General features: G+C 50.9%; 1 protein-coding gene across 3 annotated transcripts; it reads right to left on the reverse strand.

The window, feature by feature from the left end:
- Positions 1-15233: 15233 nt before the first annotated feature.
- LDB1 (LIM domain binding 1) lies at positions 15234-27634 on the reverse strand. Of its 3 annotated transcripts, none has more exons than XM_082610231.1 (11): positions 27212-27634; positions 19158-19260; positions 18988-19032; positions 18804-18879; positions 18606-18708; positions 18260-18432; positions 17615-17737; positions 17297-17380; positions 17081-17204; positions 16728-16876; positions 15234-16012 (listed from the first exon to the last, which is right to left on the reverse strand). In XM_082610231.1, the coding sequence occupies exons 1-11, from the start codon at positions 27234-27236 to the stop codon at positions 15782-15784; spliced, it is 1236 nt and encodes a 411-aa protein (XP_082466357.1). In that variant the 5' UTR covers positions 27237-27634; the 3' UTR covers positions 15234-15781. The 3 variants fall into 3 exon arrangements, with proteins under 3 accessions (XP_082466357.1, XP_082466355.1, XP_082466356.1); XM_082610229.1 differs by having other exon boundaries at positions 16734-16876; positions 27212-27365; XM_082610230.1 differs by lacking the exon at positions 27212-27634 and adding an exon at positions 21838-22393.

Here is a 27634-nt window from a genome sequence, read left to right on the forward strand (position 1 = left end):
AAGCCCGCGTGCAGCCAAAACTTAAAGAAAAAAAAGTAACTCCCTGTCACCTACTTCATCTGATCCTCCTACCCTCTGAAGCCCACAGAGCAGCAGTTATGATGCCCATATTACAGAGAAAACTAAGCTGCAAACAGGCAAGCTGGATCCTTGGCTAGCAGGTGAGAGAGGTGGGACTAGAAAGGAGACAGGCCTACAGGCTTTAGGCCAGCACCCTTCCCCTTCCCGTGTGGACCTGGGGAACCCCTCTCAGCTCAAGGATAGGACTCCCAGGCATGAGTGGACTACCTCAGCAGCGGGAGTTTAACTTAGTACTTAGGAAAGACAGGCATATGAACAAAGGACCAAGAGCACAGAAACTTATAAAGCAAAGGAGGTACATGTAAAAATAAAACATCCTTCTATTTTAATTAGCCCCAACTCTTCAAGAGGGCCTTCCTGCCCATCGATCTGGGGCATTCCTCCCAAGTGTTAGAAGGGTACCTGGAGACACACCGGATAAGAACTCACAAGGATTTAATCCTGCCTTTACCACCTATTGTCTGTGTAACCTTGAATAACTTTCTTAACCTCTTTGAGCCTCAATTTCCTCAGCCATAAAAGAGGAAAAGGAATAGTATCTACATCATAGAACAGTTTTGAGGATTAACAGAGAGAATGACTGTGGAAGAACTTACTTGTATATTCTATACATGTCATTTGGAGGGCACTAGTAGTTAGGAACCTTAGGAATTTCTTAAGATCAGTTTCTCTAACTCTGTTTTCCACAGGAGGAAACTGAGGATCAGAGGATAAATGACGGAGAAAGGGTCACAAAGTAAGTACAACAGAATTATATCATACAAAGAGATTAGATTTTAAAGTAAACACATAGGTCAAGAATTGAATCATATAGTCAAAACATGATAACTCCTTAAATCATCCATAAAATAAGGTAGAGCTGACCTCTCAATAAGTCCAGCTCAGCCAGTTGGGAACCAATTGTTGTTTCAGTGGTTGAGCACCAGATTTGGCAGCTGGCTTGCTTTTAGGGTCCATGTTGCATGAAAAATGCTTGAATCATTGAACTCACACTTAGTGTAACTGAGATGCCGTCTCCCTTCTCACCCTGCCAGTTGTTTAAAATGGAGTCGCTCTTTGCTGTGTGCAGACGGCTGTACCGGGTCCTAAGTTAAACGTGTCTGTGGTGAGGCTCCATAGAGGTGGAAGCAAGATTCAAGCCTAATAGTTGTGCCTTCCTCCCAAGCATTTGTTCATCCGCCTAGGAGGTCTTGACTGCTGTTACTGTGGGCCTGCTTCTACCTGAGCCTGGGCTGGGCTGCCCGCCCACAGAGCCCCCCCCAACCCATCCCTCTCACTCTCAGTCTGCTCAGAAAAGGATTCCAGCATGGGCTTTTGATGCTGTGATATCGTGATTTATAATAAGAAATATGTAGTTAGTCTTCATCTCCATTTCTGGCACAGAGCTCCTAAAACCCTTGGAGCTTCATAACTGATAAATGTGTCTTGAGAAACATGTCTTGATATTCATAACAAATAAACCCGTTCAACTACACCAGAGTTTATGTTAATGAAGTGACTTTTGGAAAGTACCTAAGGTTGGGGCTGGTTGCCAGGGGAACCAACCTAGTGATCAGAGGGCTGGAACTTTCAGTTCTACCACCTGACCTCCAGGGAAGGGAGAGGGACTGAAGGTTGAATCCATCACCAATAGTCAATGATTTAATCAATCATGTCTATGTAATGAGGTCTCCATAAAAACCCCAAAGGACTGGATTCAGAGAGCTTCCAGGTTGGTGAACCAGAATGAATCCACAGGGCAGAAGGTGGTGTACTCCAAACACCCCAGGGAGAGAAGTTCCTGTGTTCAGGACCCTCCCGGACCTCTACCTATGTATCTCTTCACCTGGCTGTTCATTCATATCCTTTAAATACCCTTTGTAATAAACTGGTAATCTAGTAAGTAAACTGGTTTCCTAAGTTCCTTGAGCTGCTGTAGCAAATTAATCAAACCAGAGAGGGGTGGCATGGGAACGACCAATTAATTAGCCAGTCGGTCAGAAGCACAGGTAACAACCTGGACTTACGATTGGCATCTGAAGTAGGGGGCAGTCTTGTGGGACCAAGCCCTTAACCCATAGGATCTGATGCTATTCTCCAGGTAGACAGTGTCAGAATTGAGTTGAATTGTAGGACACCCAGCTGGTACTGGAGAATTGCTTGGTGGTGTTGAAAAAAATATAACGGAGATACCCACGGAGGGCAATCCACATGTTGATCCCCAGCAAGGGCCTGAAATCCTGGGAAGACAGGATGATAATGAGCCACCAGAGTTCCCAGTCCCTCCTAGTCCCACTGCAGGCTGCTTCCACCTCACCCAGCAGGTTGGACTGGATTTTTCTGATGGTCTCCTATCCATAGATAGTGTTTACATCCATGTCCTGGGAGGTAGAGGGAGCAGGGTCAGGACACTAGGGGTAAGTTAAAATTTGAGGGGAAAGGGGTTTCCTGCCCAGAAATCCTAGGGAGAAGGGACAGAGAAATGAGATTGGGTGGACTGATGTCCCACATCTGTGACTGTGAGGCCTGGAATCTGACACTCCCATGGGTGTGGCTCAGGCTCTCTGGGAGGCTGGGATTCTGGAGTGGGGGTAGGATCTGAGTCTGGGACTCAGAGAGAAATTCCCAGGGGTGGAGGGAGGATTAAGTCCCCTCTGTGCCTGAAGCATGAACTTAAGGAAAGAGTGAAGGTTGTACATGTTATTTCCAACTGAGTGGCTGCTGTAGGAAATGGCCTCATACAGCTGCTTATTGCTTATGAAGCTGCAGATGTTCCAGCTCCTGGGGAGATAAGGCAGGAGGGAGAGTGGGAAAGAACTCAAGAACAGGTCAGAATGTGTAGAAAGGTTGAGAGTCGGTAGAGGACAGGTGGGGGTGTAGAAATTAGGAGAAGATGGATGGAGGTGAGGGGTCAGGGAGGAGAGAGAAAAATGGAAGAGGGGTCAGAAGCAGATGAGAGGGTACAGGCAGGGGTTGGGTTTGGGTAGTTCTGGGTAATGAAAGGGGATGGTTCTTGGAAGGATAGGGCCCAGAGAGTCAGAGTGGGGAGCAAGTTGCATAAGGTGGGGAGGGGTTACAGGTTAGGATAGGATCTTCCTGAGGAGACCAGAGGTGGCTCCTGGCCTGAGTGACTAGCTTTCAGACATGAGGGGGTGGGCACTGGGTAGGGGAAGGGCAACAAACAAGAGGAGCGTGGTCACACCCAGCGGGAAGCAGGCAGATAGGTGGTGCTGGGAACTGGAGTGATAAAATGAATAGCCCCTGCAGAACTCACACAGGCAGCCTTACAGGCTGAAGCCAGACAGAAAGAGCACCAGACCGAAGATGAAGGGAAGCATCAGGTACAGTTATGCAGCCAGCCTCATATTTCAAGACCTGGGAGGGGGCCTGGAGGGAATGTGGTCTTAGGCTTCAGCCAGACATCCAGGAAGCTACTCACATGTCTTACCTCCCACGTGTGCAGGGCAGGGAGGGGTGGTGGCAGGGTGGCCTCTGGAGGACAAACTTGCACATGGAGCTCGCCTTATCTTCCTGAAGATGTCCCACTGGCTGTCCTTGTTTTTTAGAGACCAAGAGACCTTGCGCTCACAAGTCTAGGTCTAAGTGGGAGTAGAGGCAGAGTGGTGAGACAGAAGGGACCCAATTAGCCAGCACCTCCTGGACAAAGGGAGACAGCCTCTCGCATGTCCCTCCTTATACTATCCAGAAAGCATCATGATATACTGATATGGGACAGGAGGGCTCCAGTGGGGTACTCCAGAGCCTCTCTGCTTTGCTGCTAGACTGGCCTACTTAATTTGCAGTTTCCTAGCTCTTAACCCTCCCGTTCCTCCAAACCGGTCCTCCCAATCCTCCAAACCAGTCCTCCCACACATCCTACTTCACAGTCCCAGCCACTCCCACCCTGGTGGGCTTTGAAGCATCTCCTGGGGTGACCTCCTGGCAGTGAGCAAGCTGGGAAAGGGGAGACGGAAGGACTGTTTCTGGTCTAACAGGTGGCTGGGGAGTGAGACGTCTTAGCCGCCCCCCCCAACCGCCAACCTCCCAGGGCCTCTTGGCATATCACAATAGCTACTCTTTACTGAAAGCTTACTCTGTGCCAGGCATTCTCTAAACTCTCTGTATCATTTCATCCTCCTAACAGTCCTCTAAGACAGGTGCTATTATTATCCCCATTTTAGAGATGAGGAAACAAGCTCAAGGAGATTATAACTTGTTCAGTGTTACCCACCTATAAGTGGTTGGGCCAGGATTCAAAAAAGGGGCGTCTCTAGCAAGAGCCGGTGCTCTGGACCACTGTGCGGTGATTACTTCAGGGGTCCCTATTTTAGTTCATGGCACCAGTGTCCTCCCAGTTCCTCCAAACCTTAACATTGCCTTCCATCCTTCCCACCTACTCACTCCCCATATTCAATAAACTGCCAAATTGTATCTATACTCCTGCTTCTCTCCCCAGTCCCACTACAAACACCCTAATTCAGGTCTTTATTACCTCCCACCAGGATTTTGTCTCTCTTATGGTTAGTATTGGTTGTTATAAAGGTAGTGTAAGTACATTAAAGGAAGTTTGAAAAATGGCAAAGAGAAGAAAAATCCACCCAGAATCCAATCATCTTATTCCCACCATTGTACTTTCTTCCCATGTATTGATACTTTTTCCCCAGGCATAGACCTTTTACATAATTGCAGACATTTTGTATGATAATTTATCATCCTACTTTTTCAGTTAACATTGATCGTAAGTGTATTTTTCACATTCTTTTAACCTCTTGGTAAATATCATTTTGATGGCTGTATAGCATTCCATTCTTAGAATGTCCCATAGTCAACCAAGCCATTCTCCTATCCATCACTTTCAGGAGTTTCCAATTTTTCTATATTATAAGTAATGCTGTGATTCTCAGAAATGAAATTAGTGGGTCAAATATTGTGCACATTAATACAAGTTGCTTTCCTGAGAGATTAGTTTACTTAAAGTGTATGAGATTCTAGTCTCTTCACATCCTTTTCAGCATTGAGTAGGATCATTGAAAATCTTTGCCTCTTTAGTATGATTTTATTTACATAATTCAAAAACCAGGCAAAATCAATCATGATGTTAAAAATTAGGACTGTGCTTACCCTTGCAGGGGAAAAATGATTGGGAAGGGTCATGAGGAAGACTGCAGGGTGCCGGTAATGTTCTACTTCTTGATCTCAGTGCTGGTTCAGTTTGTGCGTTCAGTTGGAGAAAAGTTGTCAAGTTGTATTTTTATGATATGTGTACTTTTCTGTATGTTACACTTCAAAGCATAGTTTACCAAGCGCACCAAAAGCATAAGCAACAAAAGAAAAAATAGATAATTTGGACTTCATCAAAGTTTAAAACTTTTGTGCTTCAAAAGACACTCTCATAAAAGCAAAAAGACAACCCACAGAATGGGAGAAAACATTCGCAAACCATACATCTGATAAAAGACTTGCATCTACAATGTATAAATAACTCTTAAAACACAAAAAATATGAAAAAGAAAATATATATAATTGAATCACTTTGCTGTACACTTGAAGCACAACATTGTATATTAACTATACCTCAAAAAAAACAATAAAAAGACAATTAAAAAATGGGCAAAGGATCTAAAGAGACATTTTTCCAAAGAAGGTATACAAATGGCTAATAAAAGATGCTCAGTAGGGACTTCCCTGGTGGCACAGTGGTTAAGAATCCACCTGCCAATGTAGGGGACATGGGTTCAAGCTCTGGTCCAGGAAGATCCCACATGCCGCGGAGCAGCTAAGTCCGTGTGCCACAACTACCGAGCCTGCACTCTAGAGCCTGTGAGCCACAACTACTGAGCCTGCATGCCTAGAGCCCATGCTCCACAACAAGAGAAGCCACCACAGTGAGAAGCCCGTGCGCCGCAACGAAGAGTAGCTCCTGATCGCCGCAACTAGAGAAAGCCCTCGCACAGCAATGAAGACCCAATGCAGCCAAAAATAAAAATTAATTAATTAAAAGAAAAAAGATGCTCAATGTCATTAGTCATCAGGGAAATGTAGATCAAAACCATGATGAGATACTACTTTGCACACTCCAAGATGGCTATGATAAAAAAAACCCAGATGATAACAAGTGTTGGGGAGGATATAGAGAAATTAGAACTTTCATATATTGCTCATGGGACTGTAAAGTGGTGCAGTCACTTTGGAAAACAGTCTGGCAGTTGCTCAAAAGGTTAAACATAGAGTTACCATATGACCCAGCAATTCCACTTGTAAGATTTTAAATACCATAGAAGAAATCAGAAAGTAAAGAGTGAATAATAAAAAAAGAAAAAAAATGAAGAGTGATCAAGTTTACTACATATAGACTAAATTTATAACTTTGGTATATGTGTGTGTAAATAAAAAGGTAGATCCTGACTCCCTACCCCCACACCCACCAAAAAAAAAAAGCAGGTGTGCTGGGAAATACATTTGCGCAAATATGATGAATTACAATCTTTTTGTACAATTAAGGTATATACCCAAGAGAAATCAAAATATGTATCTAATCAAATATGTGTACCCAAATGTTCATAGCAGCATTATTCATAGCAGACAGAAAGTAGAAACAACCCAAATGTCCCTCAACTGATGAATGGCTAAATAAGATGTAGTATATTCATACAATGGAAAATTATACTTGGCAATAAAAAGAAATGAAATACTGATACATGGGGCGACACGGATGAAACTTGAAAATATGCTGCTAAGTGATAGAAGCTAGGCACAAAAGACCATATATTGTATGAATCCATTTATATGACATGTCTAGAATAGGCAAATTAATAAAGATATAAAGTAGTGGTGCAGTGGTTAAAACTCTGCACTCCCAATGCAGTGAGCGGGGGTTTGATCCCCGGTCAGGGAACTAGATCCCACATGCATGCCGCAACTAAGAGTTCGCATGCCACAACTAAGAAGCCTGCAAGCCTCAACTAAGACCCGGCGCAAACAAATAAATAAATAAACATTAAAAAATAAAAAGACATAAAGTAGATTAGTAGTTGCCTGGGGCTGGGATAGTGGGGGAAAATGCTGCATGACTGCTGTTGGGTATGGGTTTTCTTTTCGAAGTGATGAAAATGTTTTAAAATAGGTTTTGGAGATGTTTGCACAACACTTAAGAATATACTAAAAGCCATTGAACTGTACACTTTAAATGGGTGAATTGTATGGTGTGTAAATTATATCTCAATAAAGCTGTTACATATTTTTTAAATTTACTAAAAGAAATCTTTGTTTAATAGACAAAAAAGAGCTAATTATTATTTTAAAATTTATTTTATTTTATTTTTGGCTGCATTGGGTCTTTGTTGCTGTGCGGGCTTTCTCTAGTTGCGGTGAGCGGGGGCTACTCTTTGTTGAGGTGCTTAGGCTTCTCATTGTGGTGGCTGCTCTTGTTATGGAGCACAGGCTCTAGATGCACAGGCTTCAGTAGTTGTGGCTCGTGGGTTCTAGAGTGCAGGCTCAGTAGTTGTGGCACATGGGCTTGTGGTATCTTCCCGGACCAGGGCTCAAACCTGTATCCCCTGCATTGGCAGGCGGATTCTTAACCACTGTGCCACCAGGGAAGCCCAAGAGCCATATTATTTAAATATACATTCAATTACTATATTTTTATGTGTTTTAGTCTTAGTGCTTCCTCCTCTGAAATTGTCCTTTACCCTTTTACCTAGTGAGGAGACTCTTTATTAAACTTATTTTGCATTAATTAATTGTACAGAAAGATTGTAACTCATCATATTTGTTGCAAATATATTTCCCAGCACGCCTGCTTTTTTTTTTGGCTGGTGTAAAGGGTAGAGTCAGGATCTACTTTTTTATTTACACACACATATACCAAAGTTATAAATTCAGTCTATATGTAGCAAAATTGATCACTCTTTTCGTTTTTTTTTTCTTTTTTTATTATTCACTCTTTTCCTTTCTGATTTCTTCTATGGTATTTAAAATCTTACAAGTTTATCCTTTCCACACATACTTCTAGAAAGGTGATGAACAGTATTTCATTTTATTTTCATCTAATTTTATTTGCTTACATTTAATTCTTTAATCTTATACAATTTATTTTATAAGATAGGATCTTTTTGTTTTGGTTTTTTAAGTTGCTAGTAGCATGGGCTTCTCGGCCCCGTACTTGGTCCCCCTTCTCTAGTTCTATACACCATGCTAAACCAATCTTACTTTAAAAAAAAGTATCTAACTAGGTCACTTCTCTGTTCAAAAACAGTTGGTGGCTTCCCACTCCCTATAAAATTAAGTCTAAACTTATCAGCTTGGGAATTCCCTGGCCGTCTAGTGGTTACGACTCCAAGCTTTCACTGCAGAGGGCCTGGGTTTGATCCCTGGTCTGGGAACTAAGATCCCACAAGCCGCACAGTGCGGCCCCCAAAAATAAAATAAACAAACTTCTCAGCTTGTCATTCAAAACTCTCTACAATCTAGAAAGACTATGGAGGGCAGTTTTGCTGATTCCTTCTCTCCTATCCAGCAAAGTACCCACCATTCCTTCCCTTGACCATCCCATTTCAGTACCTTTCCTAAAGCTATCCCTCTACTTAGAATGTCTGTCGATCCTTGACAAAATTACCTGTCACAGGTCTACCTCCATTCCACAATCACAGCCAATTTCACCTTCAGCAAGAAGTGTTCCCAGATCACTTTGGTCAAAACGAATTTCTCTCCCTGTAAGTCTAAAGCACTTTGCAGGTTTCTAATCCTGCTCGCTGATGTGTGCTTTTACTCAACGTGTGGCTATGTCTGACTTTCCCGTTTGGGGAGTTTCAGGAGGGCAGGGACCAGGTCTTAACCATGACCACCTTAGACCCTGCAGTGACAGTCCATTACATTTGGATGAAATTCAAAATCCTTGCTATCTTTGTGATCTTAGGCAAGTTGCTTGGCCTCTCTGGCACTTAGTTTCCTCATATTAATGGGAGATAATAACAGTACCCACAACACAGAGCTGTGCTCAGCTTTCGATGAGATAATAATTGATATAAAGCATTTCTCACAATACCTGGTGCAGAATGAACGTTAACTGCTATTGTCATCATCGTTATTGACACCATGGCATTGTCCCATCTGGCCTCAGCCTCTCTCTTGCCACCACTTTCCCTTGCTCACCAGGCCCAGAACCCACTGGTGTTCTATTCTTCCAACCCACTAAGCACTTCCCAGCATCAGGACCTGTTTCCTCCCCATGAAATCCCCCTCTGGTCGAGTCCTCCTAATCCTTCAAGTCTCAGCTGATACATCACTCCCTTAGAGAGGCCTTCTTTAACACACCAGTTTAAATTAGGTCTCTCTCTGGGACTTCCCTGGCAGTCCAGTGGTTAAGACTCTGCGCTTCCATTGCAGGGGGCATGGGTTTGATCCCTGGTTGGGGAACCAAGATCCCCGCATGCTGTGTGGCACAGCCAAAAAAAAAAAAAAAAAAAAAAACGGTCTCTATTATATATCTAACCTACACTGTTCAGTTATATATAAATTGTAATTGCATATATATGTAACTGTTTAATATCTATTTCCCCACCCAACTCTGTAAGTCATGTTTTCTTATCTACTGTTCCATCTCCAGTTCCTGGCATGTTGTAGATGCTCACTAAATGTAGCTTGACTGGCTGAATGAATGAATAGACAGAGTACTTTATATAGCAGGTACTCAATAAATGTTTGGACTTTTTTTTTTTGGCTGCGTGGCTTGTGGGATCTTAATTTCCCCGATCAGGGATAGAACCCGGACCCTTCACAGCGAAAGTGCCGAGTCCTAACCATTGGACTGCCAGGGAATTCCCAATAAATGTTTGAACTTTAATTCAAGTTAACCCTAGATCCTCTGCCATAGTAAACGCACTCAGACCTGGGCTTCAGAGGTGGGAACATGAGTTTGCAGAGATCACACCGAAATATAAAACCAAGAAAAATTCTGCACACGTAAGATAGGAGAAAGGAATAAAAATGTTCATAGGAAAAAAAAAATGTTCATAGGAAGGCTCTTCATGAGAGCAGAAACCATGATAGAAACAACCCAGATGTCCAGTGACAGGAGAATGAAGAACTGTGGTATAGTCACATAGTGGAATACTACACAGCCCTCAAAATGCATGAACTGCAGCAATATGAATCTTAGTAATATTAAGTAAAAATAATAAGCAGCCGAAAACTACATACAGCAGTATTCCTCTATGATAAGGTTAAAAAAACTAAAAAAAAAAAAATTGGAAATACATAAAGCTAAAGCTAAGATAAACTTATAAAAAGGAAAAAAGAATGGTGGATACCTCGGGAGGAGGATGCATTTCAGTTATTGCCAAGGTCCTAGCTTTCATGTGCTAAGTTCTTATGACAGTACGATAATTAAATAAATGTGTCCTGTGCATAGGGCAATGAAAAGTGTGCCATGAAACAAGGGTATGATTAATCTAATTCTGTGCACCTGACATCCATTAAAGGCAAGGGAGAGAAATTATGCCTACTTCCTCCAGGTAGCCTTATTTGTTTGGGGGAGAGGGGGAAAAGTTTCTTCCTTCCCAACCCTCTCTGGGACTTTTCTCTAGGGACTGTCTCTAGGTTCTCCTCCTGGAGAGGTGAGCTGGTGGCACAGAGGTGGGGCAGCAGGGAGAGGAGTAATCCAGGGTTTAGCTACTTCAGGAAAAGGGTCCTGGAATTGGTGGAGTAGGAACCTAGAGGTGGGTCAGCTTCCATTACCATTCAGCTCCCCCCATTCCCTAGGCTAAGAACTACAGGGTGTGTAGTCTGTCATTCATTTCCTGTTCTTCACTGAAGACCTCTGGATGGAGTGGAAAGAAGCCTAAGAGGTGGGTCCTGAGAGAATGGGACTGTGACCACATGGCAGAGTGTTGTAGGCATTCTGGGTACTGGAGAGCTGGGTCCAGTGGAGGCCAAAACCACCATCTTCAAAATTCAGTTTGGGGACTTCCCTGGTGATGCAGTGGTTAAGAATCCGCCTGCCAATGCAGGGGACACGGGTTCGAGCCCTGGTCCAGGAAGATCCCACATGCCGCGGAGCAACTAAGCCGTTGCACCACAACTACTGAGCCTGCACTCTAGAGCCCACAAGCCACAACTACTGAAGCAGGTGCGCCAAGAGCCCATGCTCCGCAACGAGAAGCCACCACAATGAGAAGCCCGCGCACCACAACCGAGAGTAGCCCCCGCTCACCGCAACTAGAGGAAGCCTGCACACAGCAACGAAGACCCAATGCAGCCAAAAATAAATAATTAAAAAAAAAATTCCATTTGGAACTAGGGGGCCGCTGACTCACAACTTTTTACACATTCCCTCTTTTCAGCCTGGCCCAGAACACACCTGGGCCATCCTAAGCACCCCCTGCCCCTCATCTCCCAGTCTTCCCTGCCCTTTCTTTCTTCATCCTAACTATAGCTCCTAATCCTGTACTCTCACCTCTACTTCTACCAATCCCCAAAATGAGACCCTACTTTGTGAAAAAAGGGATTGGGGGGAAGCTCTGGGAGGCAGCTTCAAACTTTCCACCTTAGGGGAAGGGGCTTAAGGTCAGACTGAACTGGGCTGGGCTGGCTGGGCTGGCCTCTTACTTTTAGGAAAGGGGTTAGAGGTCAGGCTGGACTGGGCTACTGGTATAAAAGGGGCTGGAGATTGTGCTAGACTAGACTAGCAGTCCTAAGAAAGGGGCTGGAGACCAGGCTGGATTGGAAACATGGGTTAGGAAACATGGGGAAGGAGCTGGGTTCAGGCTGAGCTGGGGGCCTGGGGTTCAAGGCCTGGACCTCTGCAGTGGGGCCCGGCTGGCATACACAGTTGGGCTGAAACAAGTTTTTCAGCATCATGCTATGCCTGGGACTGGGCTCTCCCCTGCACCCGGAAACAGGACATGAAGGCTTTGAAGGGCTTACTTCCCCCACCCCAGCAATTCCTCCTGAACAAGGGCCTTCCCCAGAGGGGCCACTGGGGCAAACAGGGAGGAGCCAGATCTGGGGTTTCAGAGGAAGTCACTGGCCACCAGGTTTCCTGAGTTCAAAAAGTGGGTTCCCCGTCTCTCTGGCCCATTCCTTTCCCCCAAGCAGGGCAGAGTCCAGGCCTAGCAATCTACCTCTCCCCTGGACCCCCACCTCCCTTTCAGAAACATACACACACACACAATGTGAACCTGCAAATGCTGAAACCCAGTCACATGCCCGCCCTGGCAGCCCCATAACCCAACACAATCGTACTGCCAAGCCATGCATTCGGCAACACATCCTCATTTATGTACTTTTCGCTGCCAACTCACACCCAGTGGTCATGCCTCCTCTGCCTTGTTCAGCACCGCATCCCTAGCACACAGAATTGGGGCTGGCACCTGGAGAGGGCTCAATGAATATTAGCTGAATGAATCCACCAAGACATACATCAGAAACAAATACATATACAAGCCCACATGCCTATTAATACATGTATACGTCCCTTATATACACATACCCTAGCCCTCTCTGAGGTCAGAAGTCACTACACACACAAGCTCACACTCAGGCAGAAAGATCAGATGTACACCTAGCGCCAGACACAAACACACTGCAGATAGGTGTTACCTAGGACTTCCAGGGCACATTAGTGGTCACAGCTGGCTGGTAAATGTCCTTCAGTCAGATCAGGCCTGCAGAGGGGTGGGATATGTGTGTGTGTACAAATGCAGGCCTTGGAGTTCTGAGGTCCTGGAGCAACGAGGAGCTGGGCTGGCAGCAGGGCAGGGCCGAGGTAACTGCATGGACTGGAAAGGGTGTGGGGTGGGCCATGCAGTCCTTTCCTCTGGTTTCTTCCTGCCAGCTTGGGAGGTGGGGGCAGAGGTGCAGGTCTATGAGGCCTTACTTGAGATCCAGAGACCTTAGTGAGGGAACAGTCTGAGGCCTCAGATTCCCCTGGGATGAAAATGAGGGAGACTTGGAATTCCCTGACACTTTCACTGCCGTGGCCCGGGTTCAATCCCTGGTCAGGGAACTAAGATCCTGGAACTAAGATCCTGAAAGATGCACGGCACAACCAAAAAAAAAAAGAAAAAAAAAATGAGGGAGACAGGGTAGGGGTTTTTGCAGGTGCTAATACCCCTCCCCAACCCACTGTAGTATCTCCCTATCTTGCCAATCTTCTATAATAGTGGGGAAGGAGAGGAATCAGGGAGAATAACTACCTGGAAAGGAGTCTGAAAAGTGCCCTATTCCTCCTACCATCTCTCTGTGGAGCTTCAGGCTGTCCCCTAGCAATAGTGCTTAAGCATCCTCCTCTCTCTGTGCCTCAGCCCAAAGTCAGCAAGGAGACAACCCCACTACTCTCCCGCTTCCGAACCCAGGGACCTAACACCAGAGGAGACTAGTTCAGATCTCAGCTGGGCTGGTAGGTAAGCTAGAGGCCAGGTAGGGGTAGGAATCTGACAAAAACAGGACTGAGCCTCCCAAGAATTCTAACCACCCAAAGCTCCTCCAATCCAAGCCCCCTCCTGGGCAAGGACCCCTTCCTCCACCCCTCCCCCAACAGCCTAATCCAGGTCTGTCTATCCCAGGAACCCAGCCTGCAGAGGACCACCACCTGTCTGGCAGCCCCATGACAGTTAGGGGTGAGGAACAATAGTCCTGGGAGGGGCTGGGAAGTCAACTTTTTTTTTTTTTTTTTGCTGTACGCGGGCCTCTCACTGCTGTGGCCTCTCCCGTTGCGGAGCACAGGCTCCGGACACACAGGCTCCGCGGCCATGGCTCGCGGGCCCAGCCGCTCCGCGGCATGTGGGATCTTCCGGGATCGGGGCACGAACCCGTGTCCCCTGCATCGGCAGGCGGACTCTCAACCACTGCGCCACCAGGGAAGCCCTGGGAAGTCAACTTTTGAGGAATACAGGGCAGCCTGGGACACATCAAGACCATCACCAGAAGAGTGAGGGGAAATGTGAGATGGGAGTGAGGGGGAATTCACAAGCCCAATTCATGCCTGTTCCCCAATGACTGGTGTTAGGGACTGCAGGAAGGAGGGGAAAAAGACTGCCTTGGACTGAGTCATTATAGGCATCAATGACCAAGCAAGACACTCTCAAACCAAAAAGTCTCTTTATTGATGCGTACCATACATGACTCAAATGGCCCAAAAAAAAAAAAAAAAAAAAAAAAGGCATTACAGCGGGCGGGGTGGGACATCCACCTTCCCTACCCCTTCCCTCAGCTCCTGACACAATATCCTTCCAAAAGTGGCAGCTGGAGTAGAGGAAACAGGATGTGAGGGACCCCAGAATCCAGAAGGAAGACTGGGGAGAGAGGTGGTGCTAACATTTCTGGAACTGGCCACAGAAGGCAGAGAAGCCACAGAGCTGCGTCCAGACACATGGGACCCTGCTCTCGGCCTCACCCTGGGCCTGGAGCCTCCACATGTCCAATTGTGAAACAGAGCTGAGGATCCTGGCTGCCTCCCCTGTCCTTCTATGAAGAAGGGGAGAGAGGAGATACTGGGAGATGAAGAGCCTTTACTTCAGCTGGAGGACAAAAGCCTATTGCTCCCTGGTGGGCTCAGAGCTGGGACACCCTCAGTGGCTTCTACCCCTCCTTGAAGGGCAGGGGAAGGGCAGGGGAGGACTAGATATGCAGTCTGAGGGGTTGGGGAAAGAGTGTACTGGAGAGTGGATGAACCCCTCCTCCACCCATGCCTGCCCAACTGAGACAAAACAAAACACACAGTGACAAACAAGGCTGCTCCCTTCCCTCCACACTCCCTAAGGGAGGAAGCCTCCCCCTCCCCCCATCCAAGACAGCTGCTCTAGTGGAGGACTTGTAAAGAATATACACACCGTGGAGGGAGGGGGTTGGGGGCTGGGATAGAAGGAGTCACAAGCACTAGGAGGGCAGGCCAGAGTCCTAGAGGATGGGGAGACAGAGACAACAGCAGGGGGCTGTCACAGAAGTGAGGCCATCAATGGCGCCCTACCCTCATGGCATGCCTTCCGCAACTCCAGTCACCCCAGAGGAAAAGGGAAGAGAGATGGCAAAGTGTCTCCTTGGTCTGAAGCTCTCAAACTGTATAAAATGGTAATGCATACCGCCCTACCTCCACATGGGCCCTAAGCTCTCCATCTGCCAGGCATAGGGAGGTAGCTGGACCTTTAATAAGGGGAAATAGGGAACATGAGTGATTTTTTTTTTAAACTTACATTTTTAATAATATTATTTTTTTAAAAACTTGGAGCTGGGATAGGTGGCAGAAGGGAGGAGCCCAGAGCTTTACCCCTCTACTACCAGCCACCTAAGGGGAGGGTTTGGAGGAGGGGCATTCAACCAAGCCCCATAACTTTTAAGTCCCTAAGGGCTGTGGGCATAGACAACCCCAGGCTTGAAGAGGGTGGAGTCAGGAGGATGGGGGAACCCAGAACCTGGGGTGAGGATGGAGGCAAATGCCCTGGGAGGTGGTCAGGACATTTCTCAGAGGCCCAGGGTCCACATAGGCATCCACATGAGTACCCCCTTCCCCCAAAAGGCTCTGTAGAGGCCAGCCCAAGCCCAGGGCCACTGGGGGGCAAATCTTGGCACCTGCCCCCAGTGAGTCCAGTTCCTCCCTGAAGCGGGTGGATGAGGCTGTCCATTTTAGATGCTCAGTCTCTTCATTCTGTCTTCTGCTCCCTGGGGCTTCGAGGGGTGGGGCAGACAGGCAGAGCGCTGGGTGGCGGAGGCCGTGGCAAGGCCTTTACTGGGAGGCCTGTGACGTGGGGTTCTCCGATTTGCTCTCTTGGCTGGACGGAGGCTTGCTGTTCCAGGGGCTGTTGGCGCCCAGGGCAGGGGAGTTGTTAAAGCTGTCCTCGTCGTCAATGCCGTTGGCCGCGTCAAACTGGGTGTTCTCCAGCCGGGTGATGAGCCTCTCGTCCTCGTCCCCGAACTCCCCGCCCATCAGGGTGGGCTCCCCCACCACCATCACATCCTGAGAGTGGCGGAGGTCCCCAAACATAATCGGGGCAGGGGCTCGCCCAGCCCAGGGCAGCAGATACCCCCAGAGCCCCAACACCCACCTGGGAAACTCAACCCCACCCCCACCCCCCACTTATACCCCAATTTAAAACCCCAACTCCTCTGATACCCTCCGCCCCTGGAATACTTCCCACTGAAGGGCTGCAAAGCATCACAGCCTTTAAGCTATATCCACTGGATTCTGGGAGAAGTCAGTCTACTCCTCTAGCTCCCTAGTCCATCTCTCCAAAATTTTAGGGGCTCCTGAACTTCTGTCCAATGTAAGAGAGAGGGAGCAGATCAAAAACACCGGAGGGGAAATGTATGTGCGTGTATGTATTCTAGATTTGCACACATTCAAGTCTGTGTGTCCCTCTGTCAGCGTGTGTGTCTCTCTGGTGGTCTGTGTGTCCCTAAGCTGTCCTTTATGTCCACACGTTCCCATGGCTGTCTCCGTCCCTTGATGTCGTACGTTGCTATGTCTGAGTCTGTGTGGTCACAATCGTGCACGTGATGACAAGGACTGTCATCGGGGACAAGAGTCAGCCCACGATGGCAAAGTACACTGGGAAAAACTGTCTTTGTTTCTACGTCTGCTAGTGAGCTCAGGATGGGACAGGGTCAAGGATCAAGGGTCAGGGGCCAGCAGTGGGGCAGCCCAGAAGAGAGAAGCAAGCCGAGATGCTTACAGGTACCTGGCTGGAGAGGGCGAAGGTGCTGGCTGGGCTTTTCTTCTTGCTGTTGCTGTTGTTGGTGTTGCCGCCCCCCGAGCTCATGGTGCTGCCCCCTGACATCTTCCTTTTCCGCCGCTTGCTGGGCTGCTGCCGTGCAGGCTCCGCTGTGCCAGGGAAAGGAGACCCAGGTGGGGTAGCGCCCTGGGACCCTTATTCCCCATTCTGGCTCCTAAGGAGCCTGAGCCTACCCTGATCCCAATCTCGCAGACCCAGGAAGGAGGAGAGGGCTTTGTGAGGGGACAGCGATACAGCCTTGGGGAAGCAGCATCAGATACTGGTAAGAGCAGGTGCAGGTGCAAGGCACTCACCAGGGGGTGCTACCATGCGCTGCCACTTCTGGAAGAGGCAGGTCTTGAGACAGTCACGGGGGCTGAGGCTGTAGGTCTTGTGGCGGGACATGAGCTCCTGCATGGGCTCGAGTATCACACAGAGCTGGGGGGAGACCAGTTAGTGGCTTGTCAGGGGACAGACGTGGAGTGGAGACCAAATGGGATGGGGCAGAAATTGGGTGACCAGAGACTCACTCGGAGGTAGTTGAGAGTGGAATTGGACAGCCCACACCGGGTGATGTTTTTGGAGAGCTGATCCAACATCTGGGGGTCCTGGGCCTAGAGGAGGAGAAAAGTAAGAATACTAACACCTGGGTTGCATCTGCTCACCTGCCCTATCATCTTAGCCTCGTGACACCCGAGAGAAGAGGGGCTACTATATAAAAACCCATTTTTCAGATGGATAAACTTCAACCCTCTGTCTAGGGCCACTGGTGGGTAATGGCAGACCTCGTTCCACCCTTCCCGCTGCCTGCCCTCAGCCTTGTGGCTTAGGTCCTGGGCACAACTCACATGCATGGCAAGGATGCTGCGGGGGATGAGCTCTCGGTGCTGCCGGATGCTGAAGTGCCACGTCTTTATCCGCATCATGTCATCAAACATGAACTCCAGGTACAACCGGCCCTCCACACAAACCTGGAAACAAGCTTGTCACAAGTCTGCCCACCTCCCCACATACCCAAAAGTATACCGGTTCCCGTTTCCTCATGATTCTCCCACTGCATACACTCCTGCCACCTGAACAGAAATCTGGGTGCGTAACTGACATGGACCATCTCCTCATATACCCGCCACACCGGCGCACGCACGCACGCACGCACGCACACGCACGCACGCGCGCGCGCGCGCACACACACACACACACAGTAGAAACGCTTAATAGATTCTTGTCCTCTCCTCTTGTAGCTAGTGATGCACTCGTCGGCCATAAGCTCCATGAGGACAGGCTCTTGTTCACTGGTGTCTCCCTGTGGCCCAGAAAACTGTCATGTACAAACTCAATACATGTCTGCTGAATACTGCAGCATGCCTGCGATCCCTGTGTATCTTGCCACTTCCCATTATGCCTCCCTGGGGAAAAGCCAAGTACATTTTTGGGAGCCAGAAGGGGAATCCAACCCAGGTACTTCAGTGCTCCACATCCAGCTGGGTGCTGACCTGGGTGAACATAGGTTTGCCATGTTGGGTCACCATGCTGCCCTGGTCACAGTCAAGGGAAACAAAGTTGCTGTGGAATGCCTCCTTGGGGTGCTTAAGTACATAGTAGAGCTCCGTAGCACCACCCTCAAAGATGCTGCGGAAGTAGCGTGGGATCAGGGTCCGGCCAATGGCTGCAGAGATGGGACAAACTCTTCAGAACAGAAGGATCTCAAAAGTGGTCAGGCAGATACCACCCCTGCCCAGACAGATCCGCTGGGACAAATACCCACGCCCAGATCTTAGAAGGACACAGGAGATGTACGCTCTTACAGCAGCACTGGCAGGACCCCCAGAGGTCACTCACTGTATCTCTTTGGTCCATCCTCCAGGCAGAAAGTGATGGTTAACATGGCATCATCCTCAAAGAACTCAGTTGTGAAAGCATCCCACCAGAGATTGTCACACTCCTAAGAAGCACAGGGAGGCGTGTGTGTGTCAGAAGACATGCCACAGGGGTGCCCAGATGGCCCTCTCCCTCCAAGCTCCTTTCCCCTGGCTATACCTCTGTCCAGTTTTGAAGCCGTTTGTTAAGCTCGAATATCCTGTAGTCAGTTTGGTTGCCATATGGTGTGTGCCTCCTGGGGGAAGTCAAGAAGGGAGATCAGTAGGAGCAGAGCCTCCCCCCACCACCCCCACCTTCACCCCTGTAATGGAAAGCACCAACCTCCCCACTGGGCTCCACTTACCCAATCCCAGGCTCCAGGTAGGTAGGCGGGTACATGGGAGTTGGGCTGTGTAAGGGAAGAGGCTATGAGAATGGGGGTGGAAGACAGGAATTATTGGGGGGTGTCACTCCCTCCCCTTTTCAGGCAGGATGCCATCTGGGGAAGGAACAGGAAGTGGACAAGAAACTCACCCCACATCCCGATCTAGCATGGTGCCGGGATGGAAGGGGGGGAAGGCGTTGCCGTTCGGGGGCTCCTTGGGTGAGTACAGCTTGAATGACTTTGAGGAACAACCTAGAAGGGAAAGAAAGAAGGGGTCTCCTGAGTCCCTCTTGGCAATGCTCCTGGAAGTCTGCTAGACTGTATGCACAGGGACTGGTCTTCTGGAGCCCCCGAGGGCACTAGGGGAGGGAGACTACCCTAGGGAGCACCTATCCCAGCTTCTAAATCTGGCTCCAATCTTGTTTTATTAAGAAACTAGAAGTTCTCAGCCCTAATACCCCAGACCCCATTTCTTCATGTGGCTGAGCCCTGGATGACAGAATTGAACCTGGGAAGAAATGTCAATACCATAGGATAAATAAATATCTAAACATTAGAATCTAAAACTTTGACAAACCCCCTTTTCATCTACATTATTTTGTTTAATCATTATCACAACCTTGTGAGGTAGCAGGGTCGAGTGTAACAGTCCCATTTTATAACTGAAGCAACTACAAGTTCAAAGGGACCTACCAAGATCGTACAGCTACTAACCGGCAGTTAGGACTTGAGCCTACTCTTCCGATTCCCATATCCTATAGTATTTCTACCCCTCTATTGCCCTCTGGAGACCAGGTTGGGGGAGGGTAAAGGGGGATTTTGCCAACTCCCTGCTCCTTCTCCACCCCCAGGGTCTCAGGAGGGCAGGGGATAGAAAGATAAAGGGGGGGGGAGTGCCTGCTGGGTGCCACCCACCAGATAACCAGTTGGGCCTTCTGCCTCTCCCACCAACGGCCACTCCCTTATCAGCCCAGCCCCCCCCCCCCACACACACCCACCATGGGTCTAGTATTGTCTCCAAACCAGAAACCCAAAGCCTCAACCCCGTTTCTCTCCTTGGACTTGCAGTGGGGGAGGGAGGTAGACGGGCCTCCAATGGATCCCACTCTAGTTACAAATAGAAAGTAAGAAGCCCCAGGGAATGAGCCTAGGTTTCAGGGGCTCAGTCTAGGAGGCAAGTGGTAACTAGACAGGGTCTCTGCTTGTGTGTATCTGGGCATGTGCTCACGTGTCCCCTCTCCACCTCACCAGAAGCACACACAGTTCTACTCCTGCTCTACTATTACCTGACTGGAGGAAATGCTACATTCATAGCTAGGTAAGAGCCAGGTACCCCCGCAATGCCACTTTTCCCCTCCCCACCAGACAGGAGGAGAACATGAAGCAGAGTCCTCGTCACAGCTGCTTCCTCATGTCCCCCAAACTTGATTGCATTTGGAAGGGTGGCTGTATCGGCTGTATCTGAGCCCCATCTCCAATTTAGATACAAAATCTATTTTGTTCCTTGGGAGGAAGAGACAAAAGAAGACCCTGTACCAACATGTACCATTTAATTCTCTCCCCTGGGTCCCCTCCTCACAATATGGGCCAAAGGAGGGTCCCAGAGAGGCCTACCCTCCACCGTCCCCGAAGACTCAGTGCCAAGACTCAGAGCCTGTGTGTACCTGCACACGCGTGTGCCTCATCCTGCCTAGCAGGCTTGCACCCTCAGCTCGCCCCAACATGTCTACCAAGGGCTGGAACCCAGCAGCCCCAGGCAGGATCAGGGTGCCTGCAACAGGCCCTTGCCCCACACATGAGCTCTCACAGGCCACATCGACATGCTCCCAGCACGACATTCACAGCCTTCACATGCCAGTCAGGACTGAATGAGGAGCATGTGTCCTCAGGAAAGAGACAGTCCCACCCAACCCCAAGTCCCCCCCACTCCACAGACAGGTGGACAAGGCCATGTAGGAAGTCAAAGCTCACACTAGCAACCAGAAGCCAGGCCTGGGCAATGCACCCAGTAGTCTATAGATTATTAGACCTGGCCCTCATCCCCTACCTAGGCCCTCCTTTCCCCAAAAGCATTACTGCCCCTGCCCCTCAGTTTCAGGGCCACTTGAAATGTATCAGCTCAAGACCCTAAAGAGAAGGGAGGCAAGACACCAGGGTTCCTCTCTAACTCTGAAAAAAGTTTCAGAGCTTCAATTTCTCACTCGAGAAATGACAGGCATTGCCTGGGGCTAGGTAACAGTACTGAGGAGCTAAAGCCCAAAGCTTTGGGGCCTCTATTTACACGACCAATGAATGGACACAAATAAACTCAGCATCTCTCCAGAGCCATAGCAACTCCCAGTAGCCCCAGCACAAGGGCTGGGGAGTGAGAAGAGAAGGGGAGGGAACATCACCCAGACCATCTGTCCCTGCTGCTGCCTGTCCCCAGCAGCAGGGGTAGAGGGAGCAACGTGGGGGTGGGGGTGAGGGGATGGATGTGTCATCCAGTCTTGGAGTCAGGCAGAGTCCCGTCTCCCACCTCTAGCAACCTGGGAGCCCTTAGGAAGGGGGAGGAGAGAGGAAGAGCCCAGAACTAGTAAAGTTTTCTCAGAATGGAAGCTGCATCCTGTGGCCTAGGGGGGCACCTCCAGCCGGGCATTTCCATGGTAACCAGCCCGACCCGAGGGCAGGCCCCCTCCCTTTGGGGGCTGACCAGAGGTCAGCAGGCCCGAGAGCCCTCTCCTCTATGAGCTGGGTCACCTCTCTCACAGCCAGCATACCAGGCCCGGGCCAGATGGAGGACCTTCCACCCACCCCCAACAGGCTTGCAGGGTGCCCAGACTTACTTACCTGGGAGAACTGAAGGGGCCAGGAGAGGTGCGGGGAGCGGTTGCGAGCCCACAGGGGCCCTGGCAGGGGTGAGGCCTGAGGGGGGGCCAACTTCAGCCGCTCATGTCCCGAGTGGGACAGGCAGGCCTGGCTGGGAGTTCCACTCCGCGGGCTGCACAAAGACTCGCACGCACGGCCTCGGCCCGCCCCACGGCGGCCACAGCCCCGGGGGAAAGTTACAATGGCCACTGGGCTGGGGACCCGGGGCCAGGGGGCCGGCCTGGGGGGCGGGGGGCCGCGGGGAGTCCGGAGCCTTCTTTGTTTGCAAGGTTTCCCTCAACAATGGCTGCTCCGCTCTTTCCTCTCCTCCTCCTCCTCCTCCTCCTCCTCTGCTCTCCCCGCCGCCGCCTCTGCCTCTGCCTCCAAGCAGCCCGCCCGCCCTCCCCAGGCCGGCAGGCCCCTCCGCCGGGGCACCAGCAGAGGCAGGGCCCGGCACTCACACTCACTCACACTCGCACACGCACAGACACACGCAGCGCCCGCCGGCTCCCTTCCTTTTCTCCCTTTCTCTCCCTCCCTCCCCGCTGGCTCTCTCAGAGCCTCTCTCAGAATGAGGCCCCAGGGCGGGCGGAGGGTGGAGCTGCCCCCACCGGCCCCGCCCCCTCCCTGCGAGGAAAGAGGAAGAGGGAGAGAGGGGAGGGAGGGAGCTTGAGAGAGGGAGGCAGGCAGGGAGGACTGCTGAGAAAAACAAAAGAGAGACAGAGACTGGGAGAGACAGGGGACAGGCTGGAGACAGGGAGACAGAAGAGACTGGGTCTGGAGAGACCGGGATGGAGGGGAGGGCTGTGGGAGCCAGGAACTGGAATGCCGCTCCCAAGCCCCAAGCGGGGTGCTCAGGCGTGAGCTGGGGAGCCCAAGCCACAGGCAGGGATGGAGGAGGGCACTCTTCCTCTCTGGAGACTCCCAGTATCTTCTAACGGCCTCCCAAACATCCCCCAAATCTCTCTTCCTCTCCCTAGTGATCTCTCGGGTTGAAGGCTGGCCTGGGCAGCCACCCTTGGCTGGTGAAATCCCAGAGCAGCTGGGGGGAGGCTCCGGGGGTTATTTTTGACAGAGACACACTCAGACTTCAGCCTGTAAACACTGATTGGAAGGAGGGGGACACTCCAGGTTCCCTGCCCCCAACCCAGCTTAGTTCTAAACGCTGACTGCCTTTGCAGGAAGCCCCCTTCCCCCCACCCACCCATCATCACCACCACCACCGCCACCGGAGGCACGTGGGTGCAAGGGAAAGGGGCTCTGTTAGAGCTCAGGAGGGCAAACTTGCCCATCTGAGGGTCCCCAGAAGGGGTCTAGTCTGCTGCTGAATCCTCCCCCAAACCCTAGGAAAAAACGGTATATGGTTACCAGGGTAGGAACCTGTTCTCCAATGCAAGGGGGGAAGCCCAAGAGAGGGGGTTTTTCTAAAACTTGGATAGTGGTCCAGGCCCTACTACCTGGACAGAAACACACACACACACACACACACACACACACTCTCTCACACACTCACATGGGAAGTGGGGGGCAGTAAGGACTTCCTCCTTCTTTGCAATTTGAGTCTCAGCTTTCTATTCCCGCCCCCCCCAACCAGATTCACACACAGCCCCACAACAGGATGGCATACACACCAGCTGACTGTGCAATAATACTATTGCATCTGGCTCTGTGAACATCCTCCACACACAATTAACACAGCTCACTCTCACACAAATCTGTACCTGATACACACTTCAACCTGTGATATACCTCAAACCCCAAATAAACCCAAACCGAGGACACACACACATACACAGTGGGACCCGTGACGCACATGCCCCAAGCCCCAAGACACACCCCCAAACTGCATTATACCTCCTGAACCTTTGACAGACTGCTACACACATACCCTGACCATTTGTTACCCAGGGACTAACCCCACCCCCTCTGAAATCTGCACACCATTCTCCATCATGGCCTGGCCATATGATACACCCTGGCTTTCATAAACCTATCGAAATCTACACTATTCAGCCAGAATGCCTATCATCATACTGCCTACCACCAGGACTTGAGATACTTGTTCTGAATCCCAAATTTACAGCCCAACTCTGGGATAACTACATTCCTCCCCCACTGACAGGACAATTCCTGTCATTTGTTTTGTGCCTTTAAACTTTCCAAAGCACATTCACAGGCAGTACCTTGAGAGATCCTAATAGCATCCAGGGCCTATTATCCTAACTTGCACAGATTACAGTGAGACAGGAGGGCCTGAGGCTGGAACCCTGATTCTAACCCCACTCACACAAGCCCAGCCCTGGGGCACTGCAGCCATTCCTACTGCCTGCCCCCTCCAAGGAATGGTCACTCCAGGCCCCAAATGACTATCTACTCGGGGAGGGGAGATGGTTGTGTGCTCTGGCTTCAGCATCCAGTTCAGAACTCAGAACCCCCACCCAGTCTGTCTCCTCAAATTTCAGGGAGAAGGGCCCCTAAATACCAAGATGTATCCAGACCCTGGCATATCATTCAAAACGGGCCCTCTCCTAGTTCCCCTTCTCCAGCAAGTCTGCTCCTCTCTCAGTTCAGACTTAATTCTCTCACTTGCACAGGGGCAGATGAGGTCCAACTAAAGAGAGCAACTCAGAGTTAGAAGGCTCTAAAATTGGTGGGAGGTGGGGTGGGGAGAAAGCAGGGAGCAGCAAAGACTGACAAAGGTGATGAGGGAGGGAAGAGCAAGAGCACCCTTCCTGGAGGTGGGAATTCTGAAGGGGAGCAGCCCGCCCCAGCCCACAGGCTAAGGTACCAGCACTGCCCCCTGCCCGGGCCCCTGGGGCTCCCTGACCCAGGCCTCCAGTGTGCCTGCCCCCCTTCCTTTGTCTGTGCCCGGCCTCCCGTTGGCCTGGCGCTCTGCCATCCTCCTCTCCTGGCTCCCAGCCGCCACCACTGCTGCCTCCTCCCCTCCCCCTACTCCTCTCTACCTTAACCCTTCTGAGCCACATGCTGCCCCAGACAGGCCCTGGCCCCCTCAGCAACCTGCCCTGCCCAGGATGATGTCCCTTAGCAGAGGTTCTCCCTGCTCCTGACCAAAGCCCCAGAAGCTACTACACACCCCAGGAGCACTATGGGGGCTAGATGTGTGCATGTGTGTGTATCTTGTAGTGTTTCCTTCTGCATGTGCATGTGTGTGGGTCTGCGTGTGCTCTGGCTTCCCTCAGTCACATGTGTGGGGCATGTGCTGTCTCTGCCGGGCTGGGGGAGGAGGAGCCGGGAGACAGCAGAGCACAAAGGAGAGACTCAGGCAGGCAGGCAGGCAGCAGGCAGGCAGCCTGCCAGGGCGCCTGGGCCCCCACCCCAGGGCTGCTCAGGTTGCGGGGGGTGGTCTTTAGGCCTGGACTGGACATGCTGCCACGGGGTCCCTGTGTTCAGCCATGTGCTCACACACACCCATGCAAGCCTGGTGCCCTCCCTTACCCCAAATCCTACCATTTCTCACCCCCAGGCCACTCTTATGCCCCTCCTCAAGTGGTTCTCCTTGAAGACTAACCTCCATCCATCCTCTGTGGCATCAATCCATAAGACTTCCTCACATTCAGGAAAAAGATTCCCCACTCTCGGCCATCTTAGGCCCCCTCTCCCCCAACCAGATCACCAGACACACAAAAGGAACATACCTTTTAGGGCACTGCCTTAAGTTGTCCCCCCTCACACACACAGGTCCTCTTCTGTACCCATGCTGCTCCCAGAAAGACTGAGAGGGAAACTTTCTCCCTTCTCCTCCAGGACCAGGCACCCTACCTCAACTTCAAGATCAACCTCCCATCTACCTCCAGCCTGACAACCCTTCCATACTCACCTCCTTCTCACTATTTGTAAGCACTAATAATCATATTTAAGACTCAGCCCTTTAGCTATGCTTATGTACGGTGATGGAGGATCAAGGCCATGGGATGGACTCACAGAATGGATGGATCTGAACAGGGTACTCAGCATGAGGCAATTGTAAAGAAAATACACAAACACACACACCAAGCTGGTAGGAGGAGGAATGATGGGGCCAGGCAGGATTCCAGCTTGGCAGGCTCTTCCCTCTCCTCCTCTCCCCGACCCTCTGCAGCAGGAGCCAGGGGTTCCCACACCTGGATATTCCAGGATTCTTAAGCTCTACTAGCCCTCCCTCTGGGCCCCATGCCCCTTAAACGTCAGCCTCAGCAGGCACTTTAAGTGTGTGCCCAGCCCAGCAGAGCTTTGGCCTGGGTCACATGATTTTCAAGGAAGCTTCCGCACTGGCAGCTTCCCTTGGGATGTGTGTTGGGGGGAGGGGGTTTCCAGTTGTGGGGTACGGGCCTCCCAGAGAAGAGGGCATTTGGAGGGGCAAAGGATCCAAACCAGGCTAGATTCAGGAATACCTGACTTTCCAAAGAAAGCTAACTCCTGCCTGGGACAGGAGGGGGTCCTGCAGATAATTCAAGAACCCAGAGTCCTGGGGATGGATATAAACCGTGTTCTGAGGCCCTCTGAAGACCACCTCTCCAGTCACACGGCCCCTCTCCTTCTTCCTGGCAGCAGGAAAGAACTCAGACCCAGGTCTTCCTCCTCCCTAGGAAAGAACTCAGACCCAGGCTGTCACTGGCAAGAGCTGATGTGTTTTGGGGGAGGCAGGGATCTGAACCTAAGTCCTCTCATTGGGGTCAAGCATCGCTCCCCTCAATTCAACTCTCACAAGTCACTCTTATTTCCTAGCTTGCCTGGGGCTGCCACATTCCCCCTCCCACTAGGGCGAAGATGCCAGACCCAAGGGCCCAATTATCTGCCCCCGACACCCCAGGAGGACCTCGTGTCCCTCAGGAGGGCCAACCTTCCCTGGCAACAGGCAGGATAATTTGGAGGGGGGGCAAGATGGCCCCCAATCAATCCCTCCCCCCAAACAGGGTCCTCAGAAACAGCCTGGAGGGAGGTGTCACAGAATAGGTAAGAGGGAATAGGCAGCAGGGAAGGGGGGGCAACCCAAACCAGCCAATCACAACTGTATGATGACCTGAAGGGGGGGGGTCAAAAGTCCAGACTCACTTCTGATTGGCTAACACCCTGGAATTCTGGGAATTTCAGCCCCCCCAAAACCCCTCCCTAAGTAGCCTCCCCCACCAAAACACACACACAAGCTAACCCCGGCGCCCCTTACCCGTGCCTCTGGGCTGCTGCGCATTTACACAGTTGGGCAAAACCTTCCCCCGACTGAGGCCCCACACACCTCTCAAGCCTCCGACCACAGCCATGCCATCGACGCCCCCCACACAAGTTCTCACCAAACAAGGGGTGAAGGATCGGCAGGGAGGGTTCGGGGAGGGGCCGGGCGGCCGCGCGCCCCACTCACCAGGACAGGCACAGCCCACTGACATCTTCACATCGCCCGCCGCTGGGGGCCCAGCCAAGTCACGGTGCCCGCCCCGCGCGGGGACAGGCCGGGCATGAGCCGCCGCCGCCGCCCGCGGCCCCCGCTGTCCTCGCCGCCGGCCCGGCCCGGCCTCGGCCCGGTGTGGGCGGCCCCTGGCTGCAGTGAGGGGCCTGTCAGGCGTGGAGCAGACAGGAAGGAAGCCAGGCAGGAAGGCGAGCTGTCTCTGCGTGTGTGCTCGCGGTGTGCGTCCCCGGAGTGTGTGTCTGTGTGTGCGCGTGTGCGTGTGCGTGTCTGTGCGCTCCCGCCGCCCTCCCCGCCGCCAACGCCGCCGCTGCCGCTCGCCCCCTCTAGCTCTCGCGCTTCCTCTCGCTCTCGCTCTCCCTCCCGTAGGCGCCCGCTCAC

The sequence above is a fragment of the Mesoplodon mirus genome (assembly GCF_964341445.2).
Source record: "Mesoplodon mirus genome assembly, chromosome: 2".
Classification (NCBI taxonomy): domain Eukaryota; kingdom Metazoa; phylum Chordata; class Mammalia; order Artiodactyla; family Ziphiidae; genus Mesoplodon; species Mesoplodon mirus.